General features: G+C 64.7%; 2 protein-coding genes across 4 annotated transcripts in view; one reads left to right on the top strand and one right to left on the bottom strand.

Annotated features, from left to right (window-relative positions):
• LOC136368108 (mitochondrial import inner membrane translocase subunit TIM16-like) overlaps positions 1-15,117 on the bottom strand; it is a 37,114-nt gene that overhangs the window by 4,224 nt on the left and 17,773 nt on the right. For all 3 annotated transcript variants that reach the window (XM_066330111.1, XM_066330108.1, XM_066330109.1), the window contains 10 exons: positions 2,381-2,435; positions 2,141-2,198; positions 1,913-2,058; positions 1,390-1,485; positions 1,159-1,311; positions 914-1,046; positions 660-835; positions 477-585; positions 288-374; positions 53-195 (listed from right to left, as the gene is read on the bottom strand). In XM_066330111.1, coding sequence (XP_066186208.1) covers positions 53-195; positions 288-374; positions 477-585; positions 660-835; positions 914-1,046; positions 1,159-1,311; positions 1,390-1,485; positions 1,913-2,058; positions 2,141-2,198; positions 2,381-2,435 — 1,156 coding nt within the window. The remainder of the gene's footprint in view (positions 1-52; positions 196-287; positions 375-476; positions 586-659; positions 836-913; positions 1,047-1,158; positions 1,312-1,389; positions 1,486-1,912; positions 2,059-2,140; positions 2,199-2,380; positions 2,436-15,117) is intronic.
• On the top strand, positions 4,440-11,571 carry VASN (vasorin). Its single transcript, XM_066330112.1, has 2 exons — positions 4,440-4,552; positions 8,947-11,571. The coding sequence occupies exons 1-2, from the start codon at positions 4,440-4,442 to the stop codon at positions 10,964-10,966; spliced, it is 2,133 nt and encodes a 710-aa protein (XP_066186209.1). The 3' UTR covers positions 10,967-11,571.

Genomic DNA, 15,117 nt, shown 5'->3' with positions numbered 1-15,117 from the left:
GCAAATGTCCCAAAGTTGCCTCTCAGGTGTCCCTGGATTTGTCATCCCTTACCTGATCCGTATGTCCCTGCAGGCACAAGACTTCCTGCCCGGCACTCAGCTCCCAGATCCGCACGGTCATGTCATAGGAGGAGGAAACCAGGAGATCGGATGCCGTGGGGTGGAAGCGGATGGAGTAAATCTTTTCCGTGTGACCTGGTGAGGTTCAGTAGTGCATGGCTGTCCCCAGCTGTGGGTGCCACTGGGCTGGTTTGTCCCCAGTGTGGGGTGCTCAGCAGTCCCCTCACCTTGGAGAATAGCTTCAGGCTCCTGCAGGGTCTCCTGCAGCCCTCCCTCAGGGATCCTCCACAGCCGGATCTTGGCATCCTCACCCGCTGTGCACCAGAAGGGATGGGCAGTGGTTAGTGGGGTGATCTGGCACGCCTGGAGCTGGGGCACTCTCCAGGCACACCCTGGCAGGGCTGGCACACACGTACCGACAGCGAGGCGCCGCGGGTCGAAGGGGTCCCAGGTGAGGTCGGCCACCGCTGTGCTGTTCTGGATGGTGGGCACGGCCACGTCGGGGAGACGGCCGGGCTTGGAGAGCTGTGGGAGAGAGCCGGGGGTCAACAGCAGGGCACACACGGCACCGTGCCAGCCTCCACACCTCACCAGGGTACCTCGAGGACGGCGATCTGGCCGCCAGCAGAGAGCAGGGGCAGGGCGACGCGCTGGAGGTTGGCGCAGAAGCCGTCACACTCGCCCGGCGTGGTGAGGCTGAGCCCCCGCAGGTTGGTGACGTGGTGGTCCCGGTGCAGCACCCGGCCCTGCGCGTGCCGGAAGCGGGAGCTGGGCCCTGGAAAGGGCGAGGGGTGGGTAAGCGCCCTGAAGCCTCCCCGTGAGGCACCCCGAGCCCACCCCACTGCCTGCTCACCCAAAATGCTCTGCAGGGACTTCTGGCTGGGGCTGCTGGCAAAGCCGCTGGAAGGGCCGGTGCTGGCTGAGAGCGAGGTGGCTGCGCTGCTTGGTGAGGCCAGCGAGGATGGTGAGGAGTAGCCACTCGCTTCCTATGGGAGAGAGAGTGCCAGTGGGCAGGGGGTGCTGGCACCCTAGCCTTGTCTTGTGGGATGAGGGCAGCAGGGACCCCACCCCTTCACTTTTCCAGCACCCCATGCTCACACTCTGGTCGGCGTCGGCGTGGCCAGTGTCGCCATCAGTGTGGCCAGTGTCGCCGTCGGTGTGGCCAGTGTTGGTGGGGCCAGTGCCAGCAATGATGGGGGATGTGAAGGTCTTTGTGCATCTCCGGGCAGGGTGCAGGCTCACCCTCCCCACCTGCATCGAGCACAATGGTGGGCATGGGGCATCGGCAATGACACCAGCAAGGACAAACCCCCCCTGGATGACACTGACCTGCTGGCTGTCCCCTGCCCACCAGCCTTGGGCGTCAGTGGCTGGCTGTGTCCCTGTGCAGTCAGGGAACAGGTCCTCGTGAAACTCCTGGACAGACTGTGGGAGAGGGGAGGGGGTGAGATGGGTGTTCCCAAAATCACAAGCCTCTGTCCTGCTGCAGCTGAGGCACCCCAGGACACCCCCAGATGCTTCCAGCACCCAGACCCTACCCAGTACCCAAACTTCAGCTGCTTGAAGTGCCCAGCACCCACTGCACAACAGCACCCAGCAGGTGGCACCCAGCTGTCAGCATCCACTCTCCAGCACCCCAATCCTGCACGCAGCACCCGGCTTCCCAAATCCAGTACCCAGACTCTGCAACCCACCATCAGCATCCAGGTTTGACCTCCATTCCTCTCCCCAGGCTGGGGACTGGGGTCTCACTGCAGCCAGGTCCTTTTTGTCATGCAGTGCTGGTAGAGGTGTCACACGTGAGATGACACCAGGCACCTATGAGACAGTGCCAACCACAGGGCCCCTTTACCTTGCGTGGCACCAAGAAGCTGACAGGGACGAGGGCGGTGTCAGTGAGCTGCAGGACACGGAGCACCTCGCAGGCCATGACATCCAGGGCTAGGCGTGGCACTGCCGCCAGGCCCCGTGTGCTGCCCTCCGTCCGGCACTGGGTCACTGCAGGACAGGCAGGGTGGCCGTGGGGTGGGTGGCCAGGCAGCCCTCTGGGGGAGATGTGGGTGGGATGGGACCTGCTTACCCTGGGTGAGTGCTGGCTGCGTGGGGGTCACCTCGAAGCAGTACAGGAGGTTTTCTCCCTGAAAGAGAGATGGTGGGGACAGGAAATGAGCAGGGCTGTAGGAAGCACCCCACTGCACCCACATGCACCCTCTGTGCTCCACTGGTGCACTCACATGCACCAAGCTGCACCTCACTACATTCCCCTGCATTCTCTTGTCCCCCCCGTGCCTCCCTACACCCCCCAACCATGGCACCTCACCTTCCCTGCCAGCACCAGCAGCCCCGTGTCGGCGTCATACAGCGGGATGGTCACCCTGCAAGGGAAGGGGGTGCTCAGCCAGGGGCCCCCATGGGCACAGCACCCCAATGGATGTGGGGCTGAATCCTGTGGGTGCAGGGTGCTGGGCTGAGCCCCAAGTGACAGCCCTCACTATCCCAGCTTGGGCTGACAGGTTGGCAGCAGGATGTCACTGCCACCTGCTTCCAGCCCCAGCTGCACAAGTGCCTGCTTTGAAGCCGTGCACAGCCGCGGGGCATCCTGCTGCCTGCCCTGCTCCCTGTGCCTGGCCGTGGCACCCGGCCTCACCCGGGGAAGCCTCTGGCACCCGCAGGGTTGCCCCGGGGCTGGCCGGGCTGGCTTGGCCAGTTTGGGGCGGGCGCGTGGCACACCCGGCTCACCGCCCGCCTCCCCTGGCACCTGGGGACCGGCCAGCCCCGGGAGTGCCCTGTGGCCTGGCTGTGCCAGCTGGAGCGTGTCCCTGCTCCCTGTCCTGCACCCTGTCCCACACTGCAGCCAGGGCGCTCCATGGCTGGGGGGACCATGGCTGGGGGCTGCTTGTGACAGACGGGGGGGTGGTCAAGACTTGCTCCATGGCCAGAGGGGACCATGGCTGGTGGGATGCTCGATGGCAGGAGCAGACCACAGGGAATACTCAGTGGCCTGAGGGGACAGCGGTGACAGGAGCACAGAGCCACCTCTGTGCCTTCCCTCAGCAGGAGTGGAGGAGGGAGCGCCGCAAGCAGAGACCAAAGGGACAATCTGTTACTTTCGGCTGACATTTCTGCGGCTGTGCCAAGGGGAGGGAGCTGCTCAATGCCATCCCATGCCAAGAAGGATAGCTGTGAGTGGAATGGCATAGTCCTGCCCCAGGACTGTTGGCACAACCTAGGCAAACACTGCCAGGATGCCTGTGGCAGGCATCAGTGTGCAGGTCTGGGACAAGGGCACCCTGTGTACCTGCTTGTCCCAGCCCAACCCATGCCATTCTCACCATGCTGAACAGGGAGGATTGCTCTGCTGTCACAAGGGCACGGGACAGCCCTGCAAGGGCCACCCATTGTCCCCCTGCCCCTGGCACACGATGGCAGGAGCTCTGTGGACACCAGGGGCATGGGGGGACTGGGATCCCAGGGCACTGGGGCTCATTGGTGCCAGAGTCCCTGATTACCCTGGACATACTGCATATGGGGATCCCTGGGGATGCCAAGGACATCCAACCCAGCCTTTGTTGGGTGAGGTTGACCCCTGACCCCTACCAGGATTGCCAGGGGTCCCATGGCTGCTGGAGATACCTATAGCTGGATCTACCCCCATATTCACACATGGGGTGCTGGGGTCCCAGGGACCCCAACCCCAGGGATGCTGAAGGTCCTGGGAGGCCCTAGAGGGTTTTGAAGGTCTGGGAGCTTCCAGAGGTCCTGTGGGTCCCGGAGATCCTTGTGACTCTGGTGGTCCAGACTCCTGGCGGTCTCATGGGGTCCCTGGGGACCCTGGAGGTCCCTGTAACTCTGGAGGCTCCTGGAATCTCAAGGTCCCTGCGACTCTGGGAGGTCCTGGGGTCATGGGGGCTGGAGGTCCCCGTGGAGGCCTCTGGGATCCTTGTGACTCCGAGGTCCCAGAGGTCCTGGAGGTGCTGAGGGCCGCTGTGACTCAGAGGTCCTGGGTGCCCCGATGGTCCCTGTGACTCTGAGGTCCCAGATGTCCTGAGGGTCTCTGAGACTCTAAGGTCCCAGAGGTCCTGGGGGTCCAGAGAGGCCCTGTGATTCAGGCTTGGGGCTTACTTGTGGCTCCAGGATTCCGACGGTCCCTGTGACTCTGAGATCCAGAGGTGCTGGATCTCCCGGGGGTCCCTGTGACTCCGGGCTCCCGGAGATCCTGGATGTCCCCGCGGTCCCGGGGGTCCCCGCGGTGTCGCCCCCGTCGGGCCCCAGGTGAGCGGGGGCGGAGCGTCCGTGGCGGCCGTGCCCCGCCCCGCCCCCTCCGTGCCCTCAGCCAATGGGCGCCCGGCGGGACGGCAGGCCACGCCCCCTCGATTTAAATGCCGCCCCCCGCGCCCGGCGCCGCCAGAGAGGGGAGCGCTCGCCCGGCCGTCGCCGTGCCGCCGCCATGGACTGACCGCCCGCCCCGCACGGCCCCGCACCGCCCGCCACGGTGAGTCCCGCGGCCGCCACACCGCCCGACCCTCCGCACGGCCACCGGGGCTCGTGGGGCGGCAGCCCACGGGCGGGAGGGGGCTCTGCCGGGCATCCGCGGGCTCAGGGGGCGGTGGGGCCCTGGCGGGCCTGGGCTGGGCCGTGGGACACCCGGTGTGGCCTGAGCACCTAGGGTGACAGGATGTCACCGGGGCCTTGGCGAAGGGTCGGCATGCCCTGCTCCCTGCGAGGCCTCAGCTGAGCTAGGGGCACCCGGCTGGCCCCTGCCTCGGCTGATGGTTGGGCCTCGGCCGGGCTGGGGCGATGGCACTGCAGTGGGCTGGGACAAGGCTTCACAGAGGGCTCTCCCTTCTCTGTCCCTGCCTGTGCCTGTTTTACCGTGAGATCACGCTGGGGTCTGGCCCAGGGATTCTGGCTACATCCATCATAGGCAAGAGGAGGGATGTATTTGGGGCTGACATGGATCCATACGGCATGGCCGGGTGGCAGTGAAGTGCTCTGCCAACAGAAGGGCTCCTGACCCACACGGGACCAGCATGGTTTTGGGACCATCCCACGCTTGCTCTGTCCCGGCAGATGTGGTGGCTGGGCTCTCCTGCTGGGGTCAGGGAGAGGCGGGAGCTGCTGGCATCAGTGTCCTCCACCACCACCACCCTCCTCAGTGGAGGGCTTGGCTGGGGTGGGGTTTGGCTGCCCTCGTTCTGCTTGTCCTCGGGGGCCGGTGTCCTGGGTCACTGACCCGCTGTGGGGCCAAGCAGGTCCCCAGTGGTGCTGACGAGGGTTTCCCTCCGGCTGGCACAGAGGGACGGGTGCCAGCAGGGCCAGGGCCAGCCTGGCCGCCGGGCGGCAGGAATACCCCACTGCTCCTCCCGCCGCCAGCTCCCTGCGCACTTCAGTGTCACCTGGCCTGTGTTCACAGGGTGCTGGCGCTTGTCACCCTCTTTGGGTGTGACTTTGGGCCACCGTGGGGTAAACGTCCCTTTCCACGCCTGGCTCCCTCCCAGGCTGACAACTGCCATAAGAGCCAACACACTCCAGCAGAGATGCTCCAGTTCTGAGACTTCTCTTCCCAACCAAACCCCCCCCAGTAATGTCCCCCCATACACCTACTCTTGCCAGCGTGCCCCGCGCCGACCGGTCTCATCCTGCTGGGACTGGGGCGGCCGGACGGCCCTGACCCAGCCGTGCCACTGCCCACACGGCGCTGGGCAGTGCCGCCATCAGGGATGACACTAATTACTGTTTTCCCCCGCACCACGCCGAGGCTGGCCGGCCTCGCCGGGTGGCCCTGACCCAAGCGCTGCCTGCCCGGCTGGCTCTGCCGGCGGGACGCGGCACGAGGAAGCGCTCGGGGACAGCCGCGGCTGCCCCAGTCACTCCGGAGGAATCTGCCCGTGCCGCCCGGGCCACGCGTGGCACCATCGCCGGCCTCCTCCCACCCTCCGCCGGCGTTCCGGCTCCTCCCGAGGCGGTTTGGCTGCCGGCAAAGCGGCTCTGCTGGTTTTTCTCCTTGCCGGCACCTGAGATGGGGAGCGCGGCCGGGTCAAAGGGGCAGGAGCGGGATGGAGGGGCTGGCGAGTGCTCCGGGGAATGCAATAACCAGGCCTGCATTCCTGCGGGGCTGCTGCGGAAACTTTAATTAAATAGGGAGGGGAGCGGGAGGAGGTGGGAGCTGCGGCGGCGCGGGGTGGGTTGAAGGGGAGGAGGATTAAGGGCTTAATCCTGCGCATCCCCCCGGCTGGCTGGCGGGAGGGGCACGTGCTGACATCGGCTTGTTTTGAGGGGTGGAAGGCAGGGGAGCAGCATCTGCATCCCGCCTGGCAGAGGCCCTGTGTTCCTCCCTGTCACCGCACAGTGTAGGGCCCCCGACCTTCCTGCTCTGGTGCCACCGGCCGAGGTGGCAACCCACGGGCCAACAACAAGGCTGGCTTTGTTTGTGTGCACTTGCCGGTGCGGGAAGGAACATCCCGGCTGTGCCTGCTTCCCTGAGCTCCTCGGGCAGAGGGGAAAGGCAGGAACTCTCCAGCTCCTCCAGCCTGTCCTGCGCAGGTGTCACCCTGCAGCGCAGGGACGTCACCGGCCTCGTTCTTACAAACAGGCGGCGGGTGCAAGGCAGGGCATCCCCCGCCGAGTCCCAGCCCGGGGCGGGCAGCGGGGTGGCCCAGCCGGGGGGCTGCAGGCAGGGAACGGGGGTGACACGGCACTCCCACCCCAGCAGGCTGGCAGGGAAAGGCTGAGCCGGGACTGGGGGAATCTGAGCCCAGATCCTCTCCGCAGCCGGAAAATATGAATAATTCGGCAAATATCTGCGGTGCAGGCGTGGAGGAGCCCAGCCAAGGCAGCAGCAGGCCGCTGGCAGGGCGGCCCCAACACCTCCAGCAGAAACGGGGCCCCCTCTCCGCCCTTGGGGACCCTGCCAGGACCTGGGGAGGCTGTTCCCCTGCCCCCCGTTTCTGGGGGGTGTCCTGTCCTCTCTGCCTTGAGGCAGCATCGTGCCGGGGAGGCGGGGCGCGGGCGGGATGCCGGCGTGTGCCGGCGGAGGCTCCGGGGCCGTGCCCGCCCGCCCGGCGCTCGTGGCCAGGCACGGATGTGCGGCCGTGGCCGGGCTGGCCGAACCTGCCCGGAGCGGGGAGCCTGGCAGGCGGGGAGGAAATGCCAGCGTAATTAAAGGGACGAGAGAGACTTGGAGTCAGCAGCTGGTTGCAGCACGGGACACGTCAGCGAAACCCGACCCTGGCATTGCAAAACCAGTCCCGGCTTCGCCAGCATCCCGCAGGCCTGGCCCCGCTCCGCCGCTGCCCACCCGGGCGGGCTGGCACGGCCGTGGCACCGCTGACATGCCACCACCCTGCACCCAGAGCTCTCCCACCAGCACGCTTTGGGTCCTGGAGCCACCTCGAGGGGTGCTGGGTCTGCCCCTGCCCCAAACAGCACTTCACAGCAATCTCCGCGTTGTGTTTTTAACTCTGCTGGCAGCCTGATGTGATGTGATGTGGGGTGCAGGAGCACCCGACAGTGGTGAGGGGACTGGGGACTGAGCTGGGGACGCAGTGACGGTGACCCCTGGGTGACAGCGACCTCTTGGATGTGGCACAGCACCTCCCTGGTTTCAGGGGCTGACGGCACAGGTCACGCCAGGGCAGGGCTGGTCAGGCCAAGTGACTCAGGCGGTTTTGGTGACCCTGCCCAGCCGTGGGCTCACCCCACCCTCGGGGGCCCGCTCGGGAAGAGGCAAGGAGAGAGCTGGCTGCGGTGTTAACCCTGTCCAGCACCTCGACAGGGGGACAAGAGGACACAGCACGGGTCCAGGCCCTCCTGGCGCAGGATGTGGTGTCCCTGCACTGCTGACGGGGCCGGGGCAGGCGGCACGTGCTGCTGTGTGACCTGCAGCCCCTCACACACGGTGGGGCCCCTTGTGAGCCACAGGGGGGTGGTTGCCTGGAGCTCTGACAGCTCTGAGCAGGGAGGAGGTGCCAACAGATGGGGCTGGAGAAGGGTTCGCCTCTTCCTTGCCCAGGGATCCACCTCTGCCACCTCCCGCTGACCCTGAGATGGAGTGGCAGGAGACTGTGAGTCTCTTGCCAAGCCTAGTGTCATTAAAGGGGCTGAGAGAGGAGCCCTTTGGGACACAGAGAGTGGCTGTGTCATTGGCCAGGGCATCCATGGGGAGCCGGGGTCGTTATAGCCTTGTTCACCCCAGAGCCTCCTCCCTCCATCCCTGCTGACGCAGTCTTCAAGGGACAGGGGACACAGTGCACGGTGCTGTGCTGAGTCCCTGGAGTGCAACAGTGAGGGGAACAGCAAGGTGACCTGTGGGGACAGGCTGGGGGTGAATATGAGCCCTTGAACTCTGTGGGGATACAAATGGCTCCTCCAGCCCCACACTCTGTGGCCCAGGTCACCATAAGAGGGGCTGCTGCTGCCGGTGATCAAGGCAGCAGCAGCCCCCGAGGGTGCAGCTGCTGCAACAGCAGCACAAGCAAAGGGTTAAGCTGAGCTCTATGCAGGGGAGGCTGGCCAGGCTCCCACCCCTTCCCGGTGCTCTGATTCTCCGCATCCCCTGTGTTTGATTTGCACCCTGCCGAGCAGCTGGGGAGGTTGAGGCCCTTGTGAGTACTGGGAAAGGTCTTGGTGCCCCACCGAAGACAGCCCCGGTACCAGTGGGATGTGTCTTGTGGTAGAGCCTGGGGTGTGCAAAGGTACCGCTGCCCCAAATCCTGGGGATCTGGGGAGGGGGGAGCATGGATCTGGGGTGGGAAGTCTCTGTGCTGCTTCACTCCCACCAGCCCTGGAGGCAGAGTGGGGTTCAGAGGTGCCTCATAGCCCTACCAGCCCTGGGTACTCCCCCACAGGGCCCATCCCCTAACTCTGGCTGCGCTTGTCTCTCTGCAGAGCTGACACCATGAACCAGCTGATCCTTTGCACGCTGCTTCTCTTGGCCCATGGGGAGCTGGCCGGGGCATGTCCTGCAGGCTGCCAGTGCCATGACCCCAAGACCATCCTGTGTGCGGCCAGGCGGGGCCTGACGGTGCCCCAGGGGCTGCCCCCCAGCACCCTCTCCCTCTACGTCTTTGAGAACGGCATCACAACGCTCAGTGAGGACAGCTTTGCAGGGCTGCCCGCCCTTCAGCTCCTGGACCTCTCGCAAAACAAGATCACCAGCATCCAGAGAAACATCTTCCAGCCCCTGACGGAGCTCGTCAACTTGGACCTGTCCTTCAACCAGCTGCAGGAGATCACCAATGAGACCTTCCATGGGCTGCGGCTGCTGGAACGGCTCTACCTGCAGAAGAACAGGATCCAGCACATCCACGCTGCTGCCTTTGACACGCTGGAGAATCTGCTGGAGCTAAAGCTGCAGAACAACCAGCTCAAGGCTGTGCCCCCCCTCGACCTGCCCAACCTCCTGCTGCTGGACATCAGCTGGAACAAGATCCCTGCAATTGCACCAGGGGCTTTCCATGCTGTCAGCATCGAGTCCCTGAAGATTGCAGGGCTGGGCCTGACGAGCTTAAATGAGGAGCTCTTCCAGGTCCAAAACAACCTCCACGAGCTGGATGTCTCTGACAACCTGCTGGAGCGCGTCCCAGCGGTGCTGCGGCGCCTGGGCAGCCTCACCAGGCTCAGCCTGGCCGGCAATGCCCACATCTCCCAGCTGCCAGCTGAGGACTTCCAGAGCCTCCACAACCTCCAGGAGCTGGACATCAGCAACCTCAACATCAACACCATCCCTCGGGATTTCTCCAGCTTCTTCCCCAGGCTGCGGGCCGTGACAGCTGCCGGCAACCCCTTCAACTGTATCTGCCAGATGAGCTGGCTGGTGCAGTGGGTGAATGCCAGTGGTGTGGTCCTGCGGCGCCCTGAGGAGACACGCTGCCACTTCCCCCCTAAAAACTCCGGCAAGCTCCTCCACCACCTGCAATACACTGACTTTGGCTGCCCCACCACCACCCCCACGCCCACCACAGCCCGCACCACCACGCTGCCACCGCCCGCGCCGCTGCCCAGCACCCACCGCCCACCGCCGCCCCCCAGCACCGCTGCACCCACCCTGAGGCCCAGAGACCCCCAGGGCAGCTCCACGTTGGTGCCCTTCAGCGGCGCCCCGGCCCCCACCAGCCTCCCAGCGCCCATCTGTCCCCCCCGCACGTGTCTGAACGGCGGCACCTGCCACCTGGGTGCCCAGAACCTCTTGGAGTGCCTGTGCCCCGTGGGCTTTGCTGGCGTGTACTGCGAGGTGGATGCGAGGGGAACGACGCCAGCCCCGGGCACACCAGCCCTGCCACCTGCACAGCGGGTCAGCATCGCCCAGGTGGGCAGCACCTCCCTCAAAGTGGACCTGCACAACTACATCCAATCCAAGGCGCAGCTGAAGGGCATCCGCCTGAGCTACCGGAACCTGTCGGGGCCGGACAAGCGGCCGGTGATGCTGCGCTTGCCGGCCTCGCTCTCCGAGTACACGGTGCGAGCGCTGAAACCCAACTGCACCTACCGCGTCTGCATCGGGGCGCTGGGGGAGGTCCCCAAGGAGGAGCACTGCGCCGAGGCACAGACCCTGCCCCTCAGCCTGCAGCAGCACTCCCCCGTCACCCAGAGCCAGGACCCCAACCTCGCCCTGATCCTCGTCCCTGCGCTGGCGGCCGCGCTGCTGCTGGTGGTGGTGGTCAGCACCGCCATGTACTACTGCCGGCACTGCCGGGCCAAGGCACACGCCGGTGCTGGGGTGGACACCGGCCCACTGGAGCTGGAAGGGGTGAAAGCCTGCCTGGAAAATGGGGATTTGAGCAGCCACGGCTGCAAGGTGCCAGAGGCAGCGATGCTTTCTGGTGGCTCTGAGTGCGAGGTGCCGCTCATGCAGTCGCACTACCCCAGCAACAACAACACCCCAGGGCTCAAACCCTCCTACTTCTGAACCCACAGGACTTCCAGAGCCTTGGACACAGGAGGGCTGAGCTCCAGTGGCAGCACTTGGCCATGTCCCTCTGGGATACGGATTGCCAAGGAGCTGACTGAGTTGAGGCAGAAACCCCCCAATCCCACCGCGTGCAATTTCCGAGAGGCTGCCACGCTTCGGGAGGAGACACGAATATTACTGCCCTGTGCCTTGATTTCTGTGACTCTACCTACAACATGGGTAGCAGAAGAGAAGGGGAGGTTAATTTGGGGGTTGGGGGGCTTTTTTTAGCTCCTGCTAAAGAGAAAGCTGCTGTGACTCGGCTGAGGGACACCCACGTGCTGGTAACAAGGGTTCTTCAGCGGAGCACGGCCCATGACTCGACTCCCTGGAAGCTGATGTGAGCAATATGGTCCGGCCGAGGTGCTGGGACCCTCGGGAGCCCCCGGGCCAAAGGAAGTGCCGAGTAGGCAAACCGGGAATTGAAGCTTTAAGAACTCAGAGAGAATATTTATACACCGTTATTTCCCATTTCTTCTGGGAAAACTTTTTTTAGTACAGGTTTGTGTACATCTCTTTTGTAAGGCGGATCAGAAGGGGTGTTTTTTTGTAAAAAAAAGAAACCAACCAAAATAATTAAAATAACAACAACAAAAAGTTCTGTGCAGCTCTGAGCACCTCGGCAGGCACTGCCCGTCACAGGCAGGGGTGTGGGCAGCGCGGCGTGTCCCCTGCAGAGGATCGGGAAGGTCACCCGTGTCCTCCCGTTGTTGTTGGCGAGTGTGGGGATGAGTCAGGGCGAGGGAGGAGGGAGTCTTCCCGACTCTGGGCGTTTTTACCCCCAGGGCGCTGCCCCCCACCTCGGGCGCTGAGGATGTGTTCCCAAAACAGAGGCCACGGGGTTCAAATCAGCCCCTGCCCTGTGCATCATCCAGCCTTACTTCATCCCTCTCCGCCTGCCAGATGGCTCCGGGGCCAGCTGCGGGACAAACAGCCCAGCCCAACCTCCTGACGTCACCCGCGGCGGCACCGGGACCCCCAAATCGCCCGTGACAAGTGTCAGCCTGCGTGTCCCCCCCAGGCCGGGGGCCGCAGCCAGAACCCCCGCTGCCCGGCCCCAGGAACAGCCGGTTTTGCGCACTGGCCCTGGCGGGGTGGGCTGGGAGCCGACGCTCGGCAGGTTCCCGCTGCCAAGTGGTTTCTGTTCCAACCCTCTGGTTTTAATCGTTTTCCAATCCTTTATCTTTCGGGCTGGAATTTTCCAGGTTGGGGCCCTGCCCGCCGAGGTATGTTTGATTTGGAGAGAATGAGCACAGCGCGGGGCCGAAGCCGAGGGTCAGCGCCGCGCCGCTCGGGGCCGGCCGCTCCGCCGCGGGACACGGCCCTGACCCGCCGGCCCCTCGGTGCCGCCCGCCCGGGGCAGGGAGCGGCTCTGGATGCAATTAGGGGCGCGGGGCGTCGCCGGGGCCGTCTGGCGCAGCCCCCCCGGCTCCCAGGTGGGCTTCCGGCAGGGCTGGCTCCCATTAGGGCCGGCGCAGCGGCAGGAGGGGCCCCTCGCCGGCGCGGGCGGCTCGCTGCGATGGCCGCGCTCGCCCGCTCAAAGGGCCCATTGTGGTCCTCTCCCCACAGATTTTTCAAATTAACATCCCAAATTCCTCCCAAAATTGCTGCTGTGTAAATATTTTCACTGCGAGCTTTGTACATTTTCCAGCCTCGCGAGGAGGAGAGAAGAAAAGTCCCTGGCGGAGCCGCGGCCTCGCGCCGGGTGCCCCGGGCCGGCCGCCGCCACGGCCCCCCGAGCCCGGGCCAGCCCCTGGCGTGTCCCCGCGTCGGCACCGGCGTCAGGAGCCCTCCAGCCCCCTCACTTCCCCCCTCCTCTGCCTCCGCGATGGGCCCTTCCCCTAACGAAGCCGATTTCCCCGTTTGCAAGTAGCCGGAGGTTTGCAGGGGACCTCCTCCATGCCGAGTGTGTGCTGGGGACCCCCTGGCACCTTAGCTGACCCAACCCTCTGCAGGGAGCGGCTGCTGCACTGAGGGAGCTCCAGTGGAGATGCCAGGAGGGCAGAAGCAAAGTTAGGGCTCAGCTTTGGCAGGTGAAGCACCTCTGGGACGCCTCGAGCTAAGGATTAGGGGTGCCAGCTGCACAAGGGGGACAGCAGGGCTCAGCCTTGGCACAGAGGTGATGGGGACACTGCAGCCAGAGCGGGGCTTGGCCCCCACCCACACCCACGTCTGCACCCGGGCAGCTCTGCGGGAGAGCAGCAGTGCCCAAAATGGGACTGTCCAGCCCCTGTGGCTTCCTGAATCCCAGCACAAAACTCCCTTGGCCACTGCCAGCCCCGTCGCGCGCCAAGAGCCACTCTGAGCGGCACATCGTGCGGTGCTGCTAATTCCTTCAAGCTGAATCAGCGCCGACAAGGATTGCAAAACCCCCTGAAATGAACCCAAAAAAAATCTCTCTCTCTGTGCGATCCAGCGGGGCCGGTAAGCGAGAGCCCCGGCCAGAGCCACCGGCAGGATGGGGGCTCGGCGGGGAGCCACAGCGGGAGGAGCCACCACCTTCACCCGGGCAAATCCTGCCTGCACCCTGACGTGGCAAGGCTGCAAGGCTCTGGTCTCCCAAAAAATCACCCCTGATGCCAGGCATGGCTCCAGAGAAACCAAAGACAGGTCTGCTGGGTCCCCCAGGTCCCCATGTCTGGGGCACAGCCCCGAGGGGTCATGCCAGGGGTCCGGATGCCCAGTCTCTGGGGGGAGAGCAGGTGTGTGCCCACTACACAGACCCCAGTGCTGCCAGGAATGGCTTTGGAGTTCATCAACTTCCTGGAAAGCTGGGGAGGCCAGGGAGCACTGTCTGGCCACCGAGGCTGTGGCTCATCTGGGAGTGATTTGGGCGCTGCCACCCCGCCCCAGTGCTGGGCTATTTTTACCCAGTGGAATTACGGGACAGGCGACATGGGCTGGGTGGTTGCCCCGCCTTAATCCCTTCATGTGGCTGCCCAGTAGCCTCATGGGGATGGCTCCCACTGGGGTGACACCTGGTGGGGTGGCCTCTCCCCTTCCTTGTGTCTGAGGGTGGCAGCCAAGCTGGGGCAGGAAAAAATCCCTTTCCACTGATGGCAAGCACATGTCAACCCAGGCAGCTCAGTGATCTGCAGGGAGACTGGGACAGGGATGGGGACAGGAATGGACCTGTCCTACTCAGGGTTGTTCTGTTGGGGGTGGGTTTTTTCAGAGACCCCAAAAACAGTTAGCATGACCCAAAAGGGCTGCTAAGCTGCAGGAAAAAGCAGTGCAGAGGTGCCAGGCAGGACGGGAGCAGGACTGGCGAGTGAGGTCCCATTGCAGCTTGTGCCTGAGGAGGGGTGGCAGGGAACATGTACCTCGGTGGGGTTGGGTGCCCTGGTGCGGGGAGATGCCAGGATGGCAAGCCTGACCCCAGGAGCTGGCTCAGCCACAGGCTTTGGCTGGGGCAGGGGTGGCTGTTAGGGACTGAGCCCCCAGGGCAGTGTCCCCAGGGAACCACCTGGGCCCCTCCATGTCCTGCTCCAGCGCCGGGGGAGCCAAACAGCCTCAAATCCCTCCACAAACAGCCTGCTGTGCCAACTCCCTGCTACGGCAGGTCCCGGCTCCGGCACCTCCCAGCTCTGTCAGACTTTGCGCTGTGAAGGGTGGTGGGGATCCAGCTGTCCCCATCCCTCAGCCCCACCACCATCCTGCCCTGGAGGGGCATGCCCACTGTTGGAACACACCATGGGGACACGGCTTCTGGGACCTCTGCTGACCCTGGCATCTCACCCCTACTGATCCAGCCATAGTCCTGAGCCGGCCGTGGCACCCCAGTCTCCCTGGGGACATTTTGAGGACATGGAAAAAAGTGGTGAGGCAAGGAAGCTGCTGTTCTCATGTCACCACGGTGCTGACAGCGCTGTCCCTGGGCAGTGCTGTGCCAGCCGCTGGGCGTGACGCGGTGGGGTCTGGTCGGTGACCCCAAGTCAGAGCTGGTAACCCAACCCCGCCGGTGCTGGTTACAATTTAGGGCAACAATAACCTATTGAGGCCCCTTCCTGGCTCCTGCCCTGCTGCTCCTTGATCTAATTAAAGTGGGCCGGGGGGGGGACAAAACCCGAGCTGAAGGAACAGCAGGTACCCAGGAGTGGCACATTGAG

Source organism: Sylvia atricapilla, chromosome 15, assembly GCF_009819655.1.
Source record: "Sylvia atricapilla isolate bSylAtr1 chromosome 15, bSylAtr1.pri, whole genome shotgun sequence".
NCBI classification, from domain to species: Eukaryota; Metazoa; Chordata; class Aves; order Passeriformes; family Sylviidae; genus Sylvia; species Sylvia atricapilla.
The sequence above is the reverse complement of the archived record's forward strand: the minus strand, read 5'-3'. Positions and strand labels throughout refer to the sequence as shown.